The sequence below is a fragment of the Bison bison genome, unplaced genomic scaffold (assembly GCF_000754665.1).
Source record: "Bison bison bison isolate TAMUID 2011002044 unplaced genomic scaffold, Bison_UMD1.0 scf7180017864291, whole genome shotgun sequence".
Taxonomy (NCBI): Eukaryota; Metazoa; Chordata; class Mammalia; order Artiodactyla; family Bovidae; genus Bison; species Bison bison.
Window position 1 is genome coordinate 1915228 of NW_011494863.1, and position 17727 is coordinate 1932954.

The window sequence follows — 17727 nt, forward strand, 5'->3', positions numbered from 1 at the left end:
AGGCGTAGTGGTTCATGGTCGTGGTCCCGCCTCCCAGGGTGTCGGCCCGGCGGTTCCTCTCGGAATTCCTCCCTCTGCCGGCACTGTAGGGAGTCAGTGGGTCCGAGCGCCCGGGATCCGATGCTCGGCTCTCAAAATAGTCGCTGAGAGACGCCCAGCCGAGCTCAGCCCCAGTTTTAAGCCGTCTTCAGGTAGAGTTTGTAGACGTTAAGACTGCGGCAGTCAGGGCGTTGTCCTAGGAAACGCAGTTTAAGGGAAGGTGTGTTAGTTTCTCGGAGCATCTCTTTGCCCCGCCTTGCGCTCGCTGCCTGGGCGCGGGGCGAGTTCCCAGTGGGCCGGCAACCGAGACCGCTCTTTCCGGAGCCTGGCAGTTTTCCTCGCCTCTGCACCCCTAGGCGGCGCTGCGCTCCTCCGCTCCCGCAGGCTCCGCTTTCCCAGACGGCTGCCGAACCTCCAGTCTAGCAAGCCTTGCTGTCAGCCGGCCGGTCCCGGGCAATTACGGCATTCGGAAGGCGAACGTCGGCTGTCTCTGCACTTCCAGCGGGCAGCGGCGGCCGACCGGCCTTCGGTTTTTTCCTTTTACCACGGCTCGCACTCTCCGGGAGTCCGGAGCATGGTCCCGGGTCACGGCTGGTGGAGCGAGGACGCCGAGAGGGAGGGGGATGGTGGGCTGGAGGGTGGCGGTTCTATGTTTGTGGGTTTCCTGCGGCTCTGTAGCCGGACAGCTCGAATACTCAGTGTCGGAGGAGACCGAACGGGGCGTAGCCGTAGGCAGTGTTGCCCAGGACTTGAGGCTGTCAGCGGCCTCTCTGTCCTTGCGGAACTTTCGCTTCCTTTCCAGCCGCGGCGAGACTTACTTCGGGGTTGATCTGGCCAGCGGAAACTTGGTGGTCCGACAGCCGGCGGACCGCGAACGGCTGTGCGGGGCCAAAGCTGCCTGCGTCCTGATCTATGAGCTTGTGCTCGAGGACCCGCTAGAGCTGCACAAGGTCCATGTTCACGTCCTGGACATCAACGACAACTCGCCTCACTTCCCTGCCGGCGACGTGCAATTCCATATTCCTGAGTTCCTTATGCCCGGAGCCCGCTTTACTCTCCCTAATGCCGAAGATGCCGACGAGGGAAGCAACGGGTTGCTAAGCTACAGCCTGAGCCCCAGCCGGCACTTTCGCCTGGACATGGGTTCGCGGGTCGACGGCAGCGAATTCCCAGAGCTGGTGTTGGAGAAAGCGTTGGATCGGGAGCAACGTGCCACCCACCGGCTAGTGCTCACCGCTCGGGACGGCGGGCTGCCAGCTCGCTCCGGTGAGGTACAAGTCACCATCGTCGTGGTGGACACAAACGACAATGCACCTGTATTTGAGCGCTCAGTATACCGCACCGAGGTGCCAGAGACTGCACCCAATGGGACTGTGTTATTCCGAGTGCAAGCCTCGGACCCGGATGAAGGCTCCAATGGGGAAATCCGGTACTCCTTAAGCAATAGCACCCAAGCCAAGCTGCGACACCACTTTCACGTGCACCCTAGAAATGGGGAAGTGCGGGTCGCTGCTTCACTAGGTCCTCCTGAAACGCTGTTGGAGGCATACATTGAGACAAGGGATGAAGGTGCCTTCAGTCTAGCCAGCACCGCCAAACTGCTGGTGGAGGTGACTGACGTGAACGATCACGCCCCTGAGGTGAACCTTCTCACTCTCTCCAGTCTGGTTTCCGAGGACGCCGCCACTGGCACAGTGATTGCTCTCCTTAATGTAAGGGATGAAGACCTTGGTCCCAATGGTAAAGTCACCTGTAGCATGTACAGTGGCGGCCCCTTTAAGTTGAAGGCTTCCTTTGGCAACTACTACAGCTTGGTGACTGATGGGCTGCTGGACCGGGAGCAAGTCGGTGAATACCAGGTTCTGATCACTGCCTCGGATGGTGGCTCACCTCCACTTAGCACTCGCAGGACACTGACTGTGTCAGTTGCTGATGTGAATGACAACACACCAAGCTTTCCTAAATCGAAACAGGAACTTTTTGTGGCTGAAAACAATGCCCCTGGAGCCTCCCTAGGACATGTGTTTGCCCAGGACCCAGATCTGGGGAAGAATGGCCTTGTCTTCTATGAGCTGTTGGATATTATCTCTGAAGGACAGTCAGCCTCTAGCTTGGTGGAAGTAGATTCATCCAGTGGGGCTATCACTGCCAAAATTTCCTTTGACTTTGAGTGGCTCAGGGGGTTTCACTTCCAAGTGGAAGCCCGGGATGGTGGCTTTCCTCCCAGAAGTGCAACAGTGACTGTGAACTTGTTTGTGGTGGATAGGAACGACAATGCTCCAGTCATCTTGTTTCCCTTGCCCAAAAATGGCTCTGTCCCAGTGGAAATCGTGCCCCGCTCTGCCAGAACAGGACACTTGATCACAAAAGTGGTAGCAGAAGATGCAGACAGTGGCTCCAATGCTTGGCTTTCCTACTACATCTTTAAGGCTTCTGACTCGAGCCTTTTCAGAATTTCAGCCAACATGGGAGAGCTCCGTACTGCTCGTTTAGTTCTTCCCACTGATGCAGTTAAACAGAAGGTGGTGGTGGTGGTTCAGGACCATGGAGACCCATCACTTTCTGCCTCTGTCACATTGGGTGTGCTGTTGAGCAGCTCTGCCCCTCAGGTCCTTCCAGACTTTGAAGATGGCTGGGAAACAGGAGGGCACCTTTCTGCCCAGAACCTGTATTTAACAATTGCCCTGGCCTGTATTTCCTTTTTATTTCTGGGGTGTTTACTTTTCTTTGTGTGTAGCAAGTTCAGCCAGAGTGCAGGCTGTTGCACTCAGAGCTGCTGTCACTCTCCAGAGGAGCTGAGGTATGGAAGCAAGGTGGCTTCAAATCCTTGCATGTTATCAGCCACAATAGATGTCACTACAGTCGAAAGACTTTCTCATACTTATCTCTATTGGGCCTCCCTGGGACTTGGTTATGATAATAACAGTTTGCTGTTGCATGGGGAATACAGTGCTGCTGTCCTGAGAAATCTGGCCTCTGGGGTAGAACTGAATGTGCCAATATCCTGTCTCCAGATTCGGAATAGGAAAGGGGATCACGCAAATGTCAATGCCATGGTAAGCATATTTTATGGAATTTGATTCCCTTGACCAGGAGATGGTCACTAGGTATTTCTAAAATGTTTCTTATGTGAGTCTTTGGTAGCATGTAATCCACTGAATTGAACACTCTGGCTCAGCATCCCCTGTGCTAAGGATTCTGGGAAGATCCAGGTGTTAAAAGAGATCATTTTTGGCCTGAAGGAGGTTACAGTTTATTTTTGAAAAACCAGGGTAAGAAATTCAAACCTATTAAAGAACAATTAAAGTAATACAGTATAAAGTTCTAAAATTGAAAAGAATAAACCACCAAAGTTTCTGGAACAGGTAATAAACAACCTGGGATGTCTTTGAATAATTCCTTTTATGAATTTATTTAAGGAATTATTTGAAATAAATATCCTTTCATTAGAAAACATATTTTGAGCAAAAGATATGTTTAAGGCATTCTGATACCTAAGGTGAGAATGAAAATTATGGAAGAGTCTTTGTGTAATACAAACTTAATATCATGGATGATGAGACATTTACTCAAACCATAACAAATACATGATTTAAACATGATGATAACCTAAAACATGTAAAAATAAATCATAACAGATGTTCAAAGAAGGGAGAGAGAGAACATCTAGACAGAGAAGAGGGAATTAGAGAAGGTTTTGTGGTAGAGATGGCAGTGAATTGGATTGTGAATGCTATACCATTTAATAAAATGCAACATATTCCCTAGGCTATATTTTACAATGAATACCATTTTGACAAAGTAGTCTTTTTTGATAATGGTATTCCAAAACATAGATAATAGTTCCACACAGTATTTGTAAATATATAGAAATAATAAGCATGTCTCAGAGCACTTATTTGTACTGACAGAAAGATGATACAGTTGGGTATAGGACTTGACAATCTTTTATTATGTGTTCTTATTGATGCATTTCACAAAGAAGACAGATGCGTAATTGCCATGTCAGAAACATTTGTGTGTTCAAGGTGTACTTCCCATTCAAAGTCCATTCAACTTGGATTTAATTTTCTTGTTATTTTAGAAGCCAGTAAACTTTGAAATAAGAAAATACCATGTTAAGGTGTAATGCCCCTAAGAAGGCTTCCCTTGTAGCTCAGTCAGTAAAGAGTCTGCCTGCAATGCAGGAGACCCGGGTTCGATTCCTGGGTCAGGAAGATCCCCTGGAGAAGGAAATGGCAACCCACTCCAGTATTCTTGCCTGGAGAGCCCCATAGACAGAAGAGCCTGGCAGGTAGTCTATGGGACTTGACAGTCTATGAGTTTGCAACAATTGGACATGACCAAGCACACACAGCAACAGCAGCAGCACCTAAGAAAGATTAAATTATTCAAATACTTCAGTTCATCTATAGTGGCCCTTGGTATTTCAAAACTTTCTAAGTGAAGTGGGAGCAATTGGATTAGCAATTTTCCAGTATTACTTTGTGACTTCTCATAGACATCATGGATACAAGGGAAGGAGGTATGCAGAAGTTAGGGAAGGGAATGAAGGGAATGTTTTACCATTTCAGATAATAAGGGGGAAATTGGGTTATAAGTTACTCTACTTCAAATAATGATGTTAACCGCAAATAAAATAGATTTGCACCTTTTATAATTTTGCATATTTAATATTTACAGCATGATACAATGGAATCCGTTATATACTATATGATTAGTCAATACTTGTTGATGAATAAATGATTCAATTTGTGAATCTATGAATTGAGTGATAACACTGTTTAATATATAAATAAAAATTTACTTTTTTACTTTATGTTTATATATAGCTAGCAGTTTAAATGGCACCCCACTCCAGTACTCTTGCCTGGAAACTCCCATGGATGGAGGAGCCTGGTGGGCTGCCGTCCATGGGGTCGTTAAGGGTTGGACACTTCTGAGCGACTTCACTTTCACTTTTCCCTTTCATGCATTGGAGAAGGAAATGGCAACCCACTCCAGTGTTCTTGCCTGGAGAATCCCAGGGACGGGGGAGCCTGCTGGGCTGCCGTCTATGGGGTCACATAGAGTCGGACACGACTGAAGCGACTTAGTAGTAGTAGCAGTTTAAAGGCCTTTTTCAAATACCTTATTTCAATGATTATTTTCTTCCTTATGATATATAATCATGAAACAATACAACAGGGATTTTCTGGTCTAGAGCTAGCATGAACAACATCAATGCTGTGTTCTGGGGCTAAATACCAGTCCAGTTTCTGTAGAGGACAAAGTGATTAGCAGGAATGCACATAATTATTGTGAAATTTGCATGAATGAAAATTAAAGTGCAGCTAATTTTAAGGGAGAAAATTGGTGCACAAAATATTAGTATTTCAGGTATCAAAACACAATGTATAAACTCTCCTTCTATTAAGAGAATTCACTAAGGTTTGAGAGAAACCTTTTGACTAGACTGCAGAGGAAACATAAGTAAGCATTAGGAAGATCAATGATCTGAGAGAAGGAAAATTATCCACTTAGAAGGAAAGAATATAGCTAATAACAGAGGAATATGTCCCCTGCCACAGAATGTTTAAATTTATGTGAGTGATAAAATAACAGAGATATATACTGTTTAGACATGGAGGACTATTGTGCCATCTCATCCATCCAGTTGAGCAATCTTCCCATCATTGTTGATATTTTGCTTTATAGGTGGTTCATTGTTAATTTTTATGGGCTGGACATTTCCTTACATATAAAGAAAGTTTGTTGTATAAAAACATGGACAAAAATAACTTCTTTGAAGCTGGAGTATTTGTAATTCAACACAGGCATTTATCACTTACTTTTTCCTCCAAGTGCAGATTGATCCAGTATTTTGATGCTTTAGAAAAGAATGCTTGTCATGGTGTTCATTGAATGCCTTAAGAACAACTACAGAATTCTAGAAATAAGGTATTTGTTGCTTCAGTTTTAGAAATGATCTGTCTTTTGAAAAGCCTGCAATTTCATAATTTTAACTGTGTCTGAATCACACAGAATCATGTTGATGCATATGTACTTATATTTTGTTCTACTCTAAGCTCTTTTCTCTTATTTCAGAGTACATTAGTATAGTTTATAAAGCCTATGAAATTCAGGAAAACATTTTATCTGTATTTCTCCTTTGATAATATTTAACAGATAGAAACAAAATTGACCTACTGTGCAACAGCTAAGCAATATGAGTCTCATGTCAATTTTTTTCTGTTAAGATTCTTGATAATTTTTTAGATGATATCTGTGATATATCTACTTCCTATTAAAAACTGCATTGGCAGTTTTTAAAGATAGTAAGTATTAGTGTCCCAAAAATGCACAACAGCATAAACTGACTTTATTAAAAATTTCACATGAAAATTATATTTTTAACATACCAGTCTAAATTAAACTAAACCAAATTAAAGCAACTTCTCTTTTGCCAGGATCTATGGGGCATAAGATATTTCCCCTTTGCAGTGTCATTTGTTAATGACAAATGGTAGACTGTTTTTGGCATTCTGGGTGTTTTTATTTGCTAACATATATTCCCCAAGTAGACTTGCCCATAGGTTAACTGGATACTTCTTTATATCTATTTTGACTTTGAAGCTGATAACCACACTTTGAAAAACTTTAGAGTGCAGAATCTAAGGAAGCATGCAGGCTATATGAAATATGTTCAGATTCAAATATATGGAGACAGCACAATAGTATTCTTTGTATGATATGGAAACCTCAAACTAGTGACAAGGAGAGAAGAGCATCATAACTTGAATAGAAAAGAGAAAAGCAATGCTTTGGGGAGATGTATGAGTGGGAAAGTTTTGACAGCATGTATGATAATGTTGATGACCTATTGATTTTCGTTGAAATCAATCAATGACCTATTGATTAATAGGTCATTGAAATCAATCAATGACCTATTGATTAATAGGTCATTGAAATCAATCAATGACCTATTGATTTCAATAATGTTAATGACTATTGATTTTCATCATTAATGTTAATGACCTATTGATTTTACTTCAATATTTGCAGTAATATTTCAGAGACTAAATACTCTTTAGCTGGGTTGGGATGAAAGTAGACTGAATTACTAAGAGGTTTTTATATTGCTCAAATGCATATAATGTGAATATCAGAAATAGCGTTTGGCAGAATGTCAAATGAATATAGATCACAATCTAGGATTCTGACTAAAGTATGGGAAGTAAAGAATTTATTCGTAAGGATTATTCTTTAAAACCAAAACTTAATGATAAAGGTGGTTACTCACTTTGTTTCCAATTTTAATTGATGAGAAGAGAATGGGTCAAGATATAAATAAGTTACATGTCTCTTTTATACTGCATTTATGAAAAATAATTGGTAATAATAAGGCAAGAATACTGTAGTGGGTTGCCATTTCCTTCTCCAGGAGATCTTCCCGACCCAGGGATTGAACCCGGGTCTTTTGCATTGTAGGCAGACGCTTTACCATCTGAGCCACCAGGTAAGTCCCATATGAAAAATAATTAGGATAAGAATTTCCTCCTCAATCTTTAAACACAGAAGGTCGTTATATATTCATCTGGAACTTGTCTTAGAATCTAGGGATGAATATAAGATCATGTAGTCTTCTGTGCTGCAGAGAAAGAGAAAAGTCTTTCTGTCCCAACTCAAATTGTTGGCTGTTCTTAGAGCCATCTGATTGCCATGTACACATACACTATTTTCATAACTGAACTCTATTGACATACCTCAGAAATGTACTCTCTGAATTCAGGTACATTATGCTTACTCTTTGGAATCTTTAAGCAAAGATTATAGCTGTTTTGTTTAGAATCAAAATTATGTTCTTATAAAATAAAAACAACCAATAAAGACATCTTAATAATGTATTCATCACTTGAGATTGGCATGTCATTTTCCTTTCTTTTAAGGATTTGCTATCAAGGTTATGCTGGCCTTATTAAACAAGTTAGAAGTGTTTTTCTTTTTTCCTCTCCTTTTTTTCTAGTCTCTGGTCATGTTAAGATTGGTGATATATCTTTCTCAAATACTTCATAGAATTCACTAAGGATATTCTCTGTGCCTTAAGTTTTCTTTGTGGGAAAGTTTAAAATCATGAAATCACATTTCTTTACTATAAAAGAAATATTAGTTATTTTATTCTTCTTATTTCATTTCTATAAATTCTCTTTTCCAGAAATACATTAATTTTAGCTAAGTTTTCAAATATTTAAGCTAAAATATACACTAAATATGGCATAAAGTTTTTTTTTTTTATAATGTCCTCTTTGTAATCTTTTAACATTTACAGGATCTGTAGTGATATTCTTCTTTCCAATCCTAATGTTGTTGTCAGCTCTCATTTTTCCTGGTTAGACTCGGCAGTCACTTATTAAATTAGCCTTTTCAAGGACTAACTAAGTTTTGGGGATTCTCTTTCTTGTATATTTGCTTTCTATTTCACTGACTTCTGCTCTTAACATTATTTACCTTCTCATATTTCTTTATATTCAGTTTGCTATTTGATTTCTAGCTTTTTGTTTTTCAGGTTTTGTTGTTTTTAATGTATGGATTTATGGATTTAAAGCCAAAAAATTTCCACTTAGTATTAGCTGATTCATGTAAATCTTATTTTTAAAATTTTATTTGAAGTATAACATACATAAAAGTTCATATATTATTATACATAAAAGTTTATATATCATACATGTACAGCTTGCTGAATAATCAAAGCCAACGCAATCATGTGGTCACCACAGAGATAAGGAAGTAGAAGAGCATTACCAGCACCCCAAGTCCCCCTCAGCCTCCTCTATCATTGTGCTTCACTGATGGCTCAGACAGTAAAGAATCTGCCTGCAATGCACGGAGACCTGGGTTTGATCCCTGGATTGGGAAGATCCCAGGAGAAAGGAATGGCTACCCCCTCCAGTATTCTTGCCTAGAGCATTCCATAAACCGAGGAGCCTGGTGGTTTATAGTCCATGGGGGTTGCAAAGGGTTGGACATGACTGAACCACTAATACCTCATTGCTCTCATCTGAAAATATCACTATTGTAATGAGTTTCAATGTCATAAAAATAGGATCATATAGTATGCTTATGGTTTTGTGTCTGGCTAGTTTAATTCAATATTATACATGTGACGTTCATCTGGCCTGCTGTGTGTAGCAATAATTCATCCATTAAACTGCTGTTTATCGTGTTGTATGAGTATATAACAATTTATTTATCCATGTTTCTGTTGATGGACATTTTTTCAAGTTTATTTTTGCTATTATAGACAATTCTGCTATGGACATTTTCCCTATGTCTTTTGGTGCACACGTTAGCATTTCTGTTAACAGTGTATCTAGTAGTAGAAATTGCTTGTTTATGTAGTATGAGTGTTCTCAACTTTAATAGATACTGCCAGTGGTTTCCCAAATTAGTTGTTCCAAGTTATTCTCCCACCAGCTTAAGAGTTTTAGTTACTTCACATTCTTGAATAATTAGTATTACTAGTATTACCAGCCTTTTACATTTTCATCATTATAGTGGTATGTACTCATATCTCATTTTTAAAATTTAAACTCTAGATTTGAGCTAGTTTTTTTTTTTCATGTAGTAAGTGAATATGGAACAGTCTACAAGGTGAATATTAAAGCGCTTAGACCATTTGTCCCTTCCTTCCACTATATACTTTTAAAGTCAGGTTTATTGGTTGTTTGGGGAAGGCAATGGTAACCCACTTCTGTATTCTTGCCTGGGAAATCCCATGGATAGAGGAGCCTCGTAGACTACAATCCATGGGGTCATAAAGAGTCAGACATGACTTAATGACTGAACAACAACAACTATTGGTTGTTTGGGAAATGTTGGCTCTCTGAGTTATACAGATCTTCCAAATGTGGACACATTTTATTATGCAATAAAAAATAATATTTATCAATACCACCATTGCTCTCATCAGATGGTCTTTTGGTATTGGGAAGCTACAGGCTTACCATGGTAGAGGAAAGTTTTCCAAAATTATGACTGTCACTCAAAATCTTAAATTTTAGTATTTGCAACAAATACTATCATTCATTTTCCTTGCAGTGAGGGATTCATTTCATTCATTTTTAAGAGAATGTCTGCTCTCTGGTGTTATAAATACCCAGATTCATTTTGTAAATTTCCTGTCTCGGACCTGGAACCAACCATTCCCCAAGAATCCTTCAATTCTTTTTTGTGGGAGATGTTATTTAGAAATATAATGTGGGTGGTAGGTGTGCTCATTCCTACAGGATTGAGTCAACGTTTCTAGGTATTTTCAGTTACCGAACTAAGGGATATGCGTTTTTAAAAAAGTAAAATCACAAGTTCATACTAATCTTTCCAATTCAAGTTAAGAACTATAAGGTTTTTAGTTAATTTCATTACACTTACATTTGTATCTCCTTTCTCCCACCATAAAAATCTTAGTGTTCATTTATATCAACATAATTACTAATTTATTACCACACACTAAAAGAACAGACTCAGAGAACAGTACCAGCACTACACCAACAATGTGGTTACAGTAACAGTTTAATGTTTTTGCCATTCTTTTCATTTGTAGGCTGCATTTTACTAGGCTTGTACAAATTGTTGTTTAGTTGCTAAGTCGTGTCCAGCTCTTTTGCGACCCCATGGACTGTAGCCTGCCAGGCTCCTCTGTCCATGAGATTTCCCAGGCAAGAATACTGGAGTGGTTTGCCATTTCCTTCTCCAGGGGATCCTCCCTACCTAGGGATTGGACCCACGTCTCCTGCATTGGCAGACAGATTCTTTACCACTGAGCCATCAAGGAAGCCCCTTGTATAAATTATCATGTTTTAAAGTATCTTGGAATAGTTCATCTCTGTGTAGTTAAGCCACAAACTACATAGAGTTAGATTCATTTGTTTCAAATTGCTTTCAAAACTAGGGCTTTTTAAGATTAAGTATTTTTGAACCACCTTTATCCAATTCCCCCTCTTCCCTACCCCCACCTCTGGTAATCACAAATCTGATCTCTTTTGCTATGAGTTTGTTTTTGAAGTATAATTAACCTACAGCGCTGTGTTAATTCCTGGTGCACAACATAGTGACTTGGTATTTGTATATGTTATGAAACGGTCGCCATAATAAGTCTAGTTACCATTTGTCCCCATACAAAGGTATTGTATTATTATTGACTGTGTTTCCCACAGTGTACATTTTTTACCTGTGACTCATTTATTCTGTAGCTGAAAGTTTGTACCTCTTAATTTCCCTTACCTAGTTTACTCATTTCCCACCCTCCTCCCTTCTGGCAACCACTTGTTTCTTCTCTATATCTGTGATTTTGATTCTATTTTGTTTATTCATTTTTTTAATATTTGTTTTTCAAATGTAAGTGGAATCATGCAGTTTTTGTTGTTGTCTGACATATTTCACTTAGCATAACAACCTCACAATCCACCCAGATTGTCATGAATGGCAAGATTTTATTCTTTTCTATGACTAATATTCCATTATATATATGGGTGTGTGTACACACACACACCACATCTTCTTTATTCATTCATCTATTGGTGGACACTTAGGTTGCTTCCATATCTTGGATATTAATAGTGATTAATGCCGCAATGAACATAGGGGGTCCATATATCTTTTCAAATTAGTGTTTTCATTTTCTTTAGAAAAGTATCCAGAAGTGGAATTGCTGGGTTATATGGTAGTTCTGTTTTTAATCTTTTGAGGAAACATCATACTGTTTTCCATAATGGTACACCAATTTACATTCCTATGAACAGGGCATGAGGGTTCCATTTTCTTCACATGCTCATGCATACTTCTTTCTTATTTGCTGTCTTTTTGATAATAGTCATTCTGACAAGTGCGAGGTGATATCTCAGTGTGGTTTTGATTTGCATTTCCCTGCTGATTTGTGATTTTGAGCATCTTTTCTTATATGTTGGCCATCTGCATGTCTTCTTTGGAAAAATACCTATTCAGATCCTCTGCCCATTTTTTAATCAGATCATTTTTTTGATATTGAGTTATATGTGTTCTTTAGGTATTTTGGATATTAGTCACTTATTGGATATATCATTTGCAAATATTAATATCTTCTCCCATTCAGTAGGTGACTTTTTCATTTTGTCAGTAGATTCCTTTGCTGTGCAAAATGTTTTTAGTTTGGTGTCATCCCATTTGTTTATTTTTGCTATATTTATTTCATCTAGATTGTCTATTTTATTTACATATAATTGTTCATAGTAGTCTCTTGTGATTTTTTGTATTTCTGTGGTATCAGTTGTCACTTTTTTCCATTTCTGATTTTATTTATTTGGCTCCTCTCTTTTTCTTGATGAGTCTGGCTAAAGGTTTATCAATTTTGTTTATCTTTTCAAAGAACTAGCTCTTAGTTTTATTCATCTTTCCTATTTTTTTTAGACTCTATTCTATTTATTTCTTCTCTTATCTTTATGATTTCTTTCCTTCTGCTAACTTTGGGTCTTTTTGTTATTCTTTTATAGTTCCTTTCAGTGTAAGGTTAGGTTGTTTATTTGAAATTTTTCTTGTTTTCTGAGGTAGGCTTGTATCTCTGTAAAGTTCCCTTTTAGAACTGCTTTTGCTGTGTCCCATAAATTTTAAGATCACTGTTTTTGTTTTTGTCTCCAGATACTGGTTGATTTAATAGTAACAAACCAATCTTGCATTCTTAGCATAAATGTAGGTTTGTTGTGATATATTATTCTTTTTATATCACTAGATTTAGTTTCTTAACATTTTGCTGAGAATTTAAAAAATGTGTATATGATAGAAATTGACTTGTAATCTTTCATTCTTATAATGTTTTTGTCAGGTTTTGATATCAAAACTATGCTGGTCTCATATAGTAAATTGAGAAGTATTACCTTTTTTCCAGTTCTCTGGAAAGTTTGTATATGTAAATCAGTGGTTTTTTCCCCCTTCCTGTAAACATTTGGAAGAATTCAGAATGAAGCCTTTTTGGACTAGCATTCTCTGCGTTAAAGTTTTTAATTATAAATAAATATCTGTTATAGATATGAAACTATACAGATCTTCTGTTTCTAGTTATAACAGTTGCTTCATTGTGTTTTTCAATAATTTTGTGCATTCAAATAAATGTGAAAATACATTTATAGAGTGTGGGCTTAAAGTTGTTTCATAATATTTCTTCTTATTATTTTGAAATCATAGGAACCATATGTTTCTTTTTGTATTGCTAGTGTGGTATTTTTTATTTCTCTTTTTTTTTGGATAAGCTTTGCTGTAGATGTGTTGGTTTTATTAGGCTTTTCAGTGAGCCATCTTTTGACTGCCAGAAAATAAAAAGAAAACATTACCTTTAAATGAGCAACAGGAAGACAGACAACTGAAGTCTCAAGGGAAAAATAAAAGCCATAATACAATGAAATGACATCTTCAAGGGATCTAAGAACACCTGAAAAACCTAGAATTTTATACCCAGCAAAAATATCCTTAAAAAAAAGAAATAAATAAAATATTTTCAAATGAAACAAAGTTGAGGAAATGCATCCCAATCAGATCTGCACTGAGGGAAATAGTAAGTGATTTCTTTATGGAAAATTTTCCCAATTAGAAGCTCAGAAATATAGGAAGGAAGGAAGGGGAACAAGAGGAAAGAAGAGGAAGTAAATATTTACTGACTAAAACAATAATAATGCACAGTAGAATTTAAAATATAAGAAGAACTGAAATATATGAGGACAACAACAAAAATATGGAAAGAGGTAAATGGAATTAAAAGGGTTTAAGGCCGTTACATTGTCCTGAAAGTAGTGAAAGTAAAAATTATATTAGACTTTAATAAGTCCAGGATGAATGTTGTATTTTCTAAGAAAATCCATTTAAGATAGTAAAGAAAAGTAGCCAATAAGTTAGTAGCAGAGAGAAAATGGGATAAAAATATACTTAATTAGTCCAAATGAAGGCTAGAAGTAGGGGAAAGGCAAATTAGATAAGATAAATACAAGTAGAGATTAAAATCCAGGTATATCAGTAGTTACATTAAATGTAGATAGACTAAACACTCCGATTACAAAAATGGTCATACTGGTTAGAAATTATACTCCCGTATGTCAGTTATCAGAGACACACTTACAAAAAGGATAAAAAAAAGTGGGAAGTAAAAGAATGGAAAGAGACATACCGTGTAAACACTTATCAAAAGGAAACTGTATAGCTAACTCAACAGGTATCACTCATAGTGGACCTGAAGGCAAGAAGCCTTATGGATATAAATAGGGGCATTATGTAATAATAAAAGGGTTAGTCTATTAGGAAGATAAAACAATAATAAAATTTAATGTGTTAATAACATCATGTTTAAGTACCTTAAGCAAAAACAATTAAACTTTAAGGAGAAATAGAGAAATCTATAACCAGAATGGGAAATTTTAACATACTTTGTTCATAAACAGAATAAGGAGACAAAAAAAAAAAAAAACCACAACAATGAGAATATAGAGAATTTGAATAAGGGGGTTAACGAGCATGTATGTGTGTGCATATAAAACCACCCAGTAATTGCAAAATGAAAAATCTTTAAAATACACATGAGCATGTGGTGTATGTAAGAAAATTAAGTGTAATATGGATCATAAAAGAAATCTCAATGAATCCATGACAAATTTTCATGCATGCATGCTTAGTTCCTCAGTCGTGTCTGACAGCATGTCAGGCTGTGAATGGTTGATTTTTGTAAATGTTCATGAATGTCTGTGTTTATGAAAGGGGTAATATTATAAAATTGCCTGTAAAAGTACTCTGTATATGTCTATTAAGTCTTTTGCCAGTTGTGTTGTTCAAATATTCTGCATTCTTTTTTACTCTTTTTATTTGCTTATTTTATGTGACTGAAAAAGTTATGTTAAAATGTCTCATTGTAAATGAACTGTTTATTTCTTCTTGGATTTTTGTCACATTTTTATTTCATATATTTTTAGGCTTTTTATTTTATTTAGATACTTAACCCAATTTAGATTTGTAATATTTTCCTGTTAAGTGGAAACTTCTAACATTATGAAATAACTCTATCTCTACTTCTGTTGGTGATGAACTGTTTTAGTTTTTGTTTGTCTATGATGTCATTCTTGATAGATATTTTTCCTTGGGTATGGAATTCTAGGTAAGAATCTCCTTCATTTTGGCACATTAAATTTATCCTACTTTTTGGGTTTCACTGTTGTCTTATTGTGCTCTTTTGTGAGTAATTTCTTATTATTTTTCTTTCAATTTTGCTAATTTTGTCTTCTTTTGTGCCTAATATTCTACTAGAAGTGTCCCTTGAGTTTTATTTTTAGTTATTCTGTTTTTCATTTAAAAATTCTAATATGATTATTCATATCTGCTGGGTTATTTTAAATTTATTTTACTTCTCTGAAAAGATTTTCAAACTTGCTTTTTATTTCTTTAAATATATTAAATCTCTGATATTTCTACAGTCTGCAGTCTGAAAGTATGTTTCTGCTGAGTGCTGCATCAACTAGTTTTTTATCACAGCTCCATATTTCCATGTGTTGCAGATTTCCCCTGACTTCTGATGGTCATTACCCTGAAAATAATATTTCTCAGGATATCCTAAGATCTTGTATGAAAGTACCTTCAGGATAGATTTTTATTTACATCTGCCAGTGTCTGAGGGGCTTCCCAGGTGGCTCAGGCGTTAAGAATCTGTCTGCAATGCAGGAAATGCAGGAGATACTGGTTCAATCCCTGGGTCAGGAAGATCTCCTGGGGAAGAGTATGGCAACCCACTCCAGTATTGTTGCCTGGAGAATCCTATGGATAGAGGAGCCTGGCAGGCTACAGTCCATGGGGTCACAGAGAGTCAGACACGACTGAAGTGACTGAACACACACATGCCAGTGTCTGAATGCTACTAGTTGTATGCTACCTTCAGTTCAAGATTTGAGGATCTTTGGAGACTTAGGCTCTATGTATACCCAGCTGAAAATCTACAGGATATCCAGTATCCAATGACAACTTTATAAGACTTTTTTTCCTTTCCTGTTTTCCTTCTGTTTTGGTTGGCTCCAAGTGAAATTTCCCAGCAGTGGATAGGTTTAGTTTTGTTACACCATCTCCTGGAGGGTATGGTCCTTGGGTTCCAGATTACTGTAGTTTGGAGATCCTATAAGATTCCTCTTCTTATGTACTTTCTGGTCCTTAATTTCTGTCTTCCTTATCCTACAAATTATCTGGATTTACAGCCAAGTTTATGTTGGCAGATGCTTTCAAAACAAAAAGCAAATTCAAAATTCTGCTCGCCTCTCTGGGTTTAGGTTTCCTCCAGACTTTGTCTTAGCAGTTCTCGCTATCTTATCAGATTTCAGTGCTTTTAAGATAATTGTTTTAATATTTTATCTAGAATATTTCCTTGCTTTCAGTAAGATGGCTGCTCTGAATAATTTAAGCTTCCATTACCCGAGATTTCATAGTATACAATTTTATCACCAGCATATTAGCATCTAAGTAGTATTGAAATGTTTTATGCTGCTGCTACTGCTAAGTCGCTTCAGTTGTGTCCGACTCTGTGCGACCCCATAGACGGCAGCCCACCAGGCTCCCCCGTCCCTGGGATTCTCCAGGCAAGAACACTGGAGTGGGTTGCCATTGGGGGATTTAAATCTTTTATTACTATTTTGGGCTTCCCAGGTGGCACTAGTGGTAAAGAACCAGCAATTACTGATTTGGGGGAAAAAAGTAATTCGTACATTAGATCTACTATGAACCAAGAGAGCACATGCTTTCACTTAAACATTCAGACAATAACCTATTCTCTGAAAAAGAATACACACACACACACATTACATCTATGTAACTGAGTCACTGTGCTGTATACCTGACACTAACATGACATTGTAAATCAACCATATTTCAATAAAAAGCAAATAAAAACATTCAGATAATAAAATTTTATTAAAGGTGGCACTTGTGACTTTGCTTGACATACAATTTCTATATTTATTTATTCTAGTCACTCCATCTGACATACTTTTTAAAGCATGAGACATTCAAAATGTAGAGACAGATAAGATATAATCCATAATAGTGAAAGATATGTCAACAATAAACAGGTAAACCATCAATTATAATACAAACAGATTAGAGCTACAATGAAACAAATATATGCTACCCTGGAATGCAGAGGGAAAGCAACTAACTTAGTATGTTGTTTGGTTGAGGGTGGGGACATGTAGAGAGATCTTCCCATGTACGATATCTCTATAGTAGAGGATTAATGGATGATTGGGAGAAAAGTTATGACCAACCTAGATAGCATATTCAAAAGCAGAGACATTACTTTGCCAACAAAGGTCCATCTAGTCAAGGCGATGGTTTTTCCAGTGGTCATGTATGGATGTGAGAGTTGGACTGTGAAGAAGGCTGAGCGCCGAAGAATTGATGCTTTTGAACTGTGGTGTTGGAGAAGACTCTTGAGAGTCCCTTGCACTGCAAGGAGATCCAACCAGTCCATTCTGAAGGAGATCAGCCCTGGGTGTTCTTTGGAAGGAATGATGCTAAAGCTGAAACTCCAGTACTTTGGCCACCTCATGTGAAGAGTTGACTCATTGGAAAAGACTCTGATGCTGGGAAGGATTGGGGGCAGGAGGAGAAGGGGACGACAGAGGATGAGATGGCTGGATGGTATCACTGACTCAATGGACGTGA

The 17727-nt window shown here is 37.8% G+C and overlaps 1 protein-coding gene across 1 annotated transcript in view; it reads left to right on the forward strand.

The window, feature by feature from the left end:
- The first annotated feature begins 456 nt into the window (after positions 1 to 456).
- The window catches only part of LOC104996221 (protocadherin alpha-C2), a 96010-nt gene continuing 78739 nt past the window's right edge, over positions 457 to 17727 (forward strand). The window contains exon 1 of the mRNA XM_010850378.1: positions 457 to 3095. Within this exon, the coding sequence (XP_010848680.1) occupies positions 663 to 3095 (2433 nt within the window). The 5' untranslated portion in view covers positions 457 to 662. The remainder of the gene's footprint in view (positions 3096 to 17727) is intronic.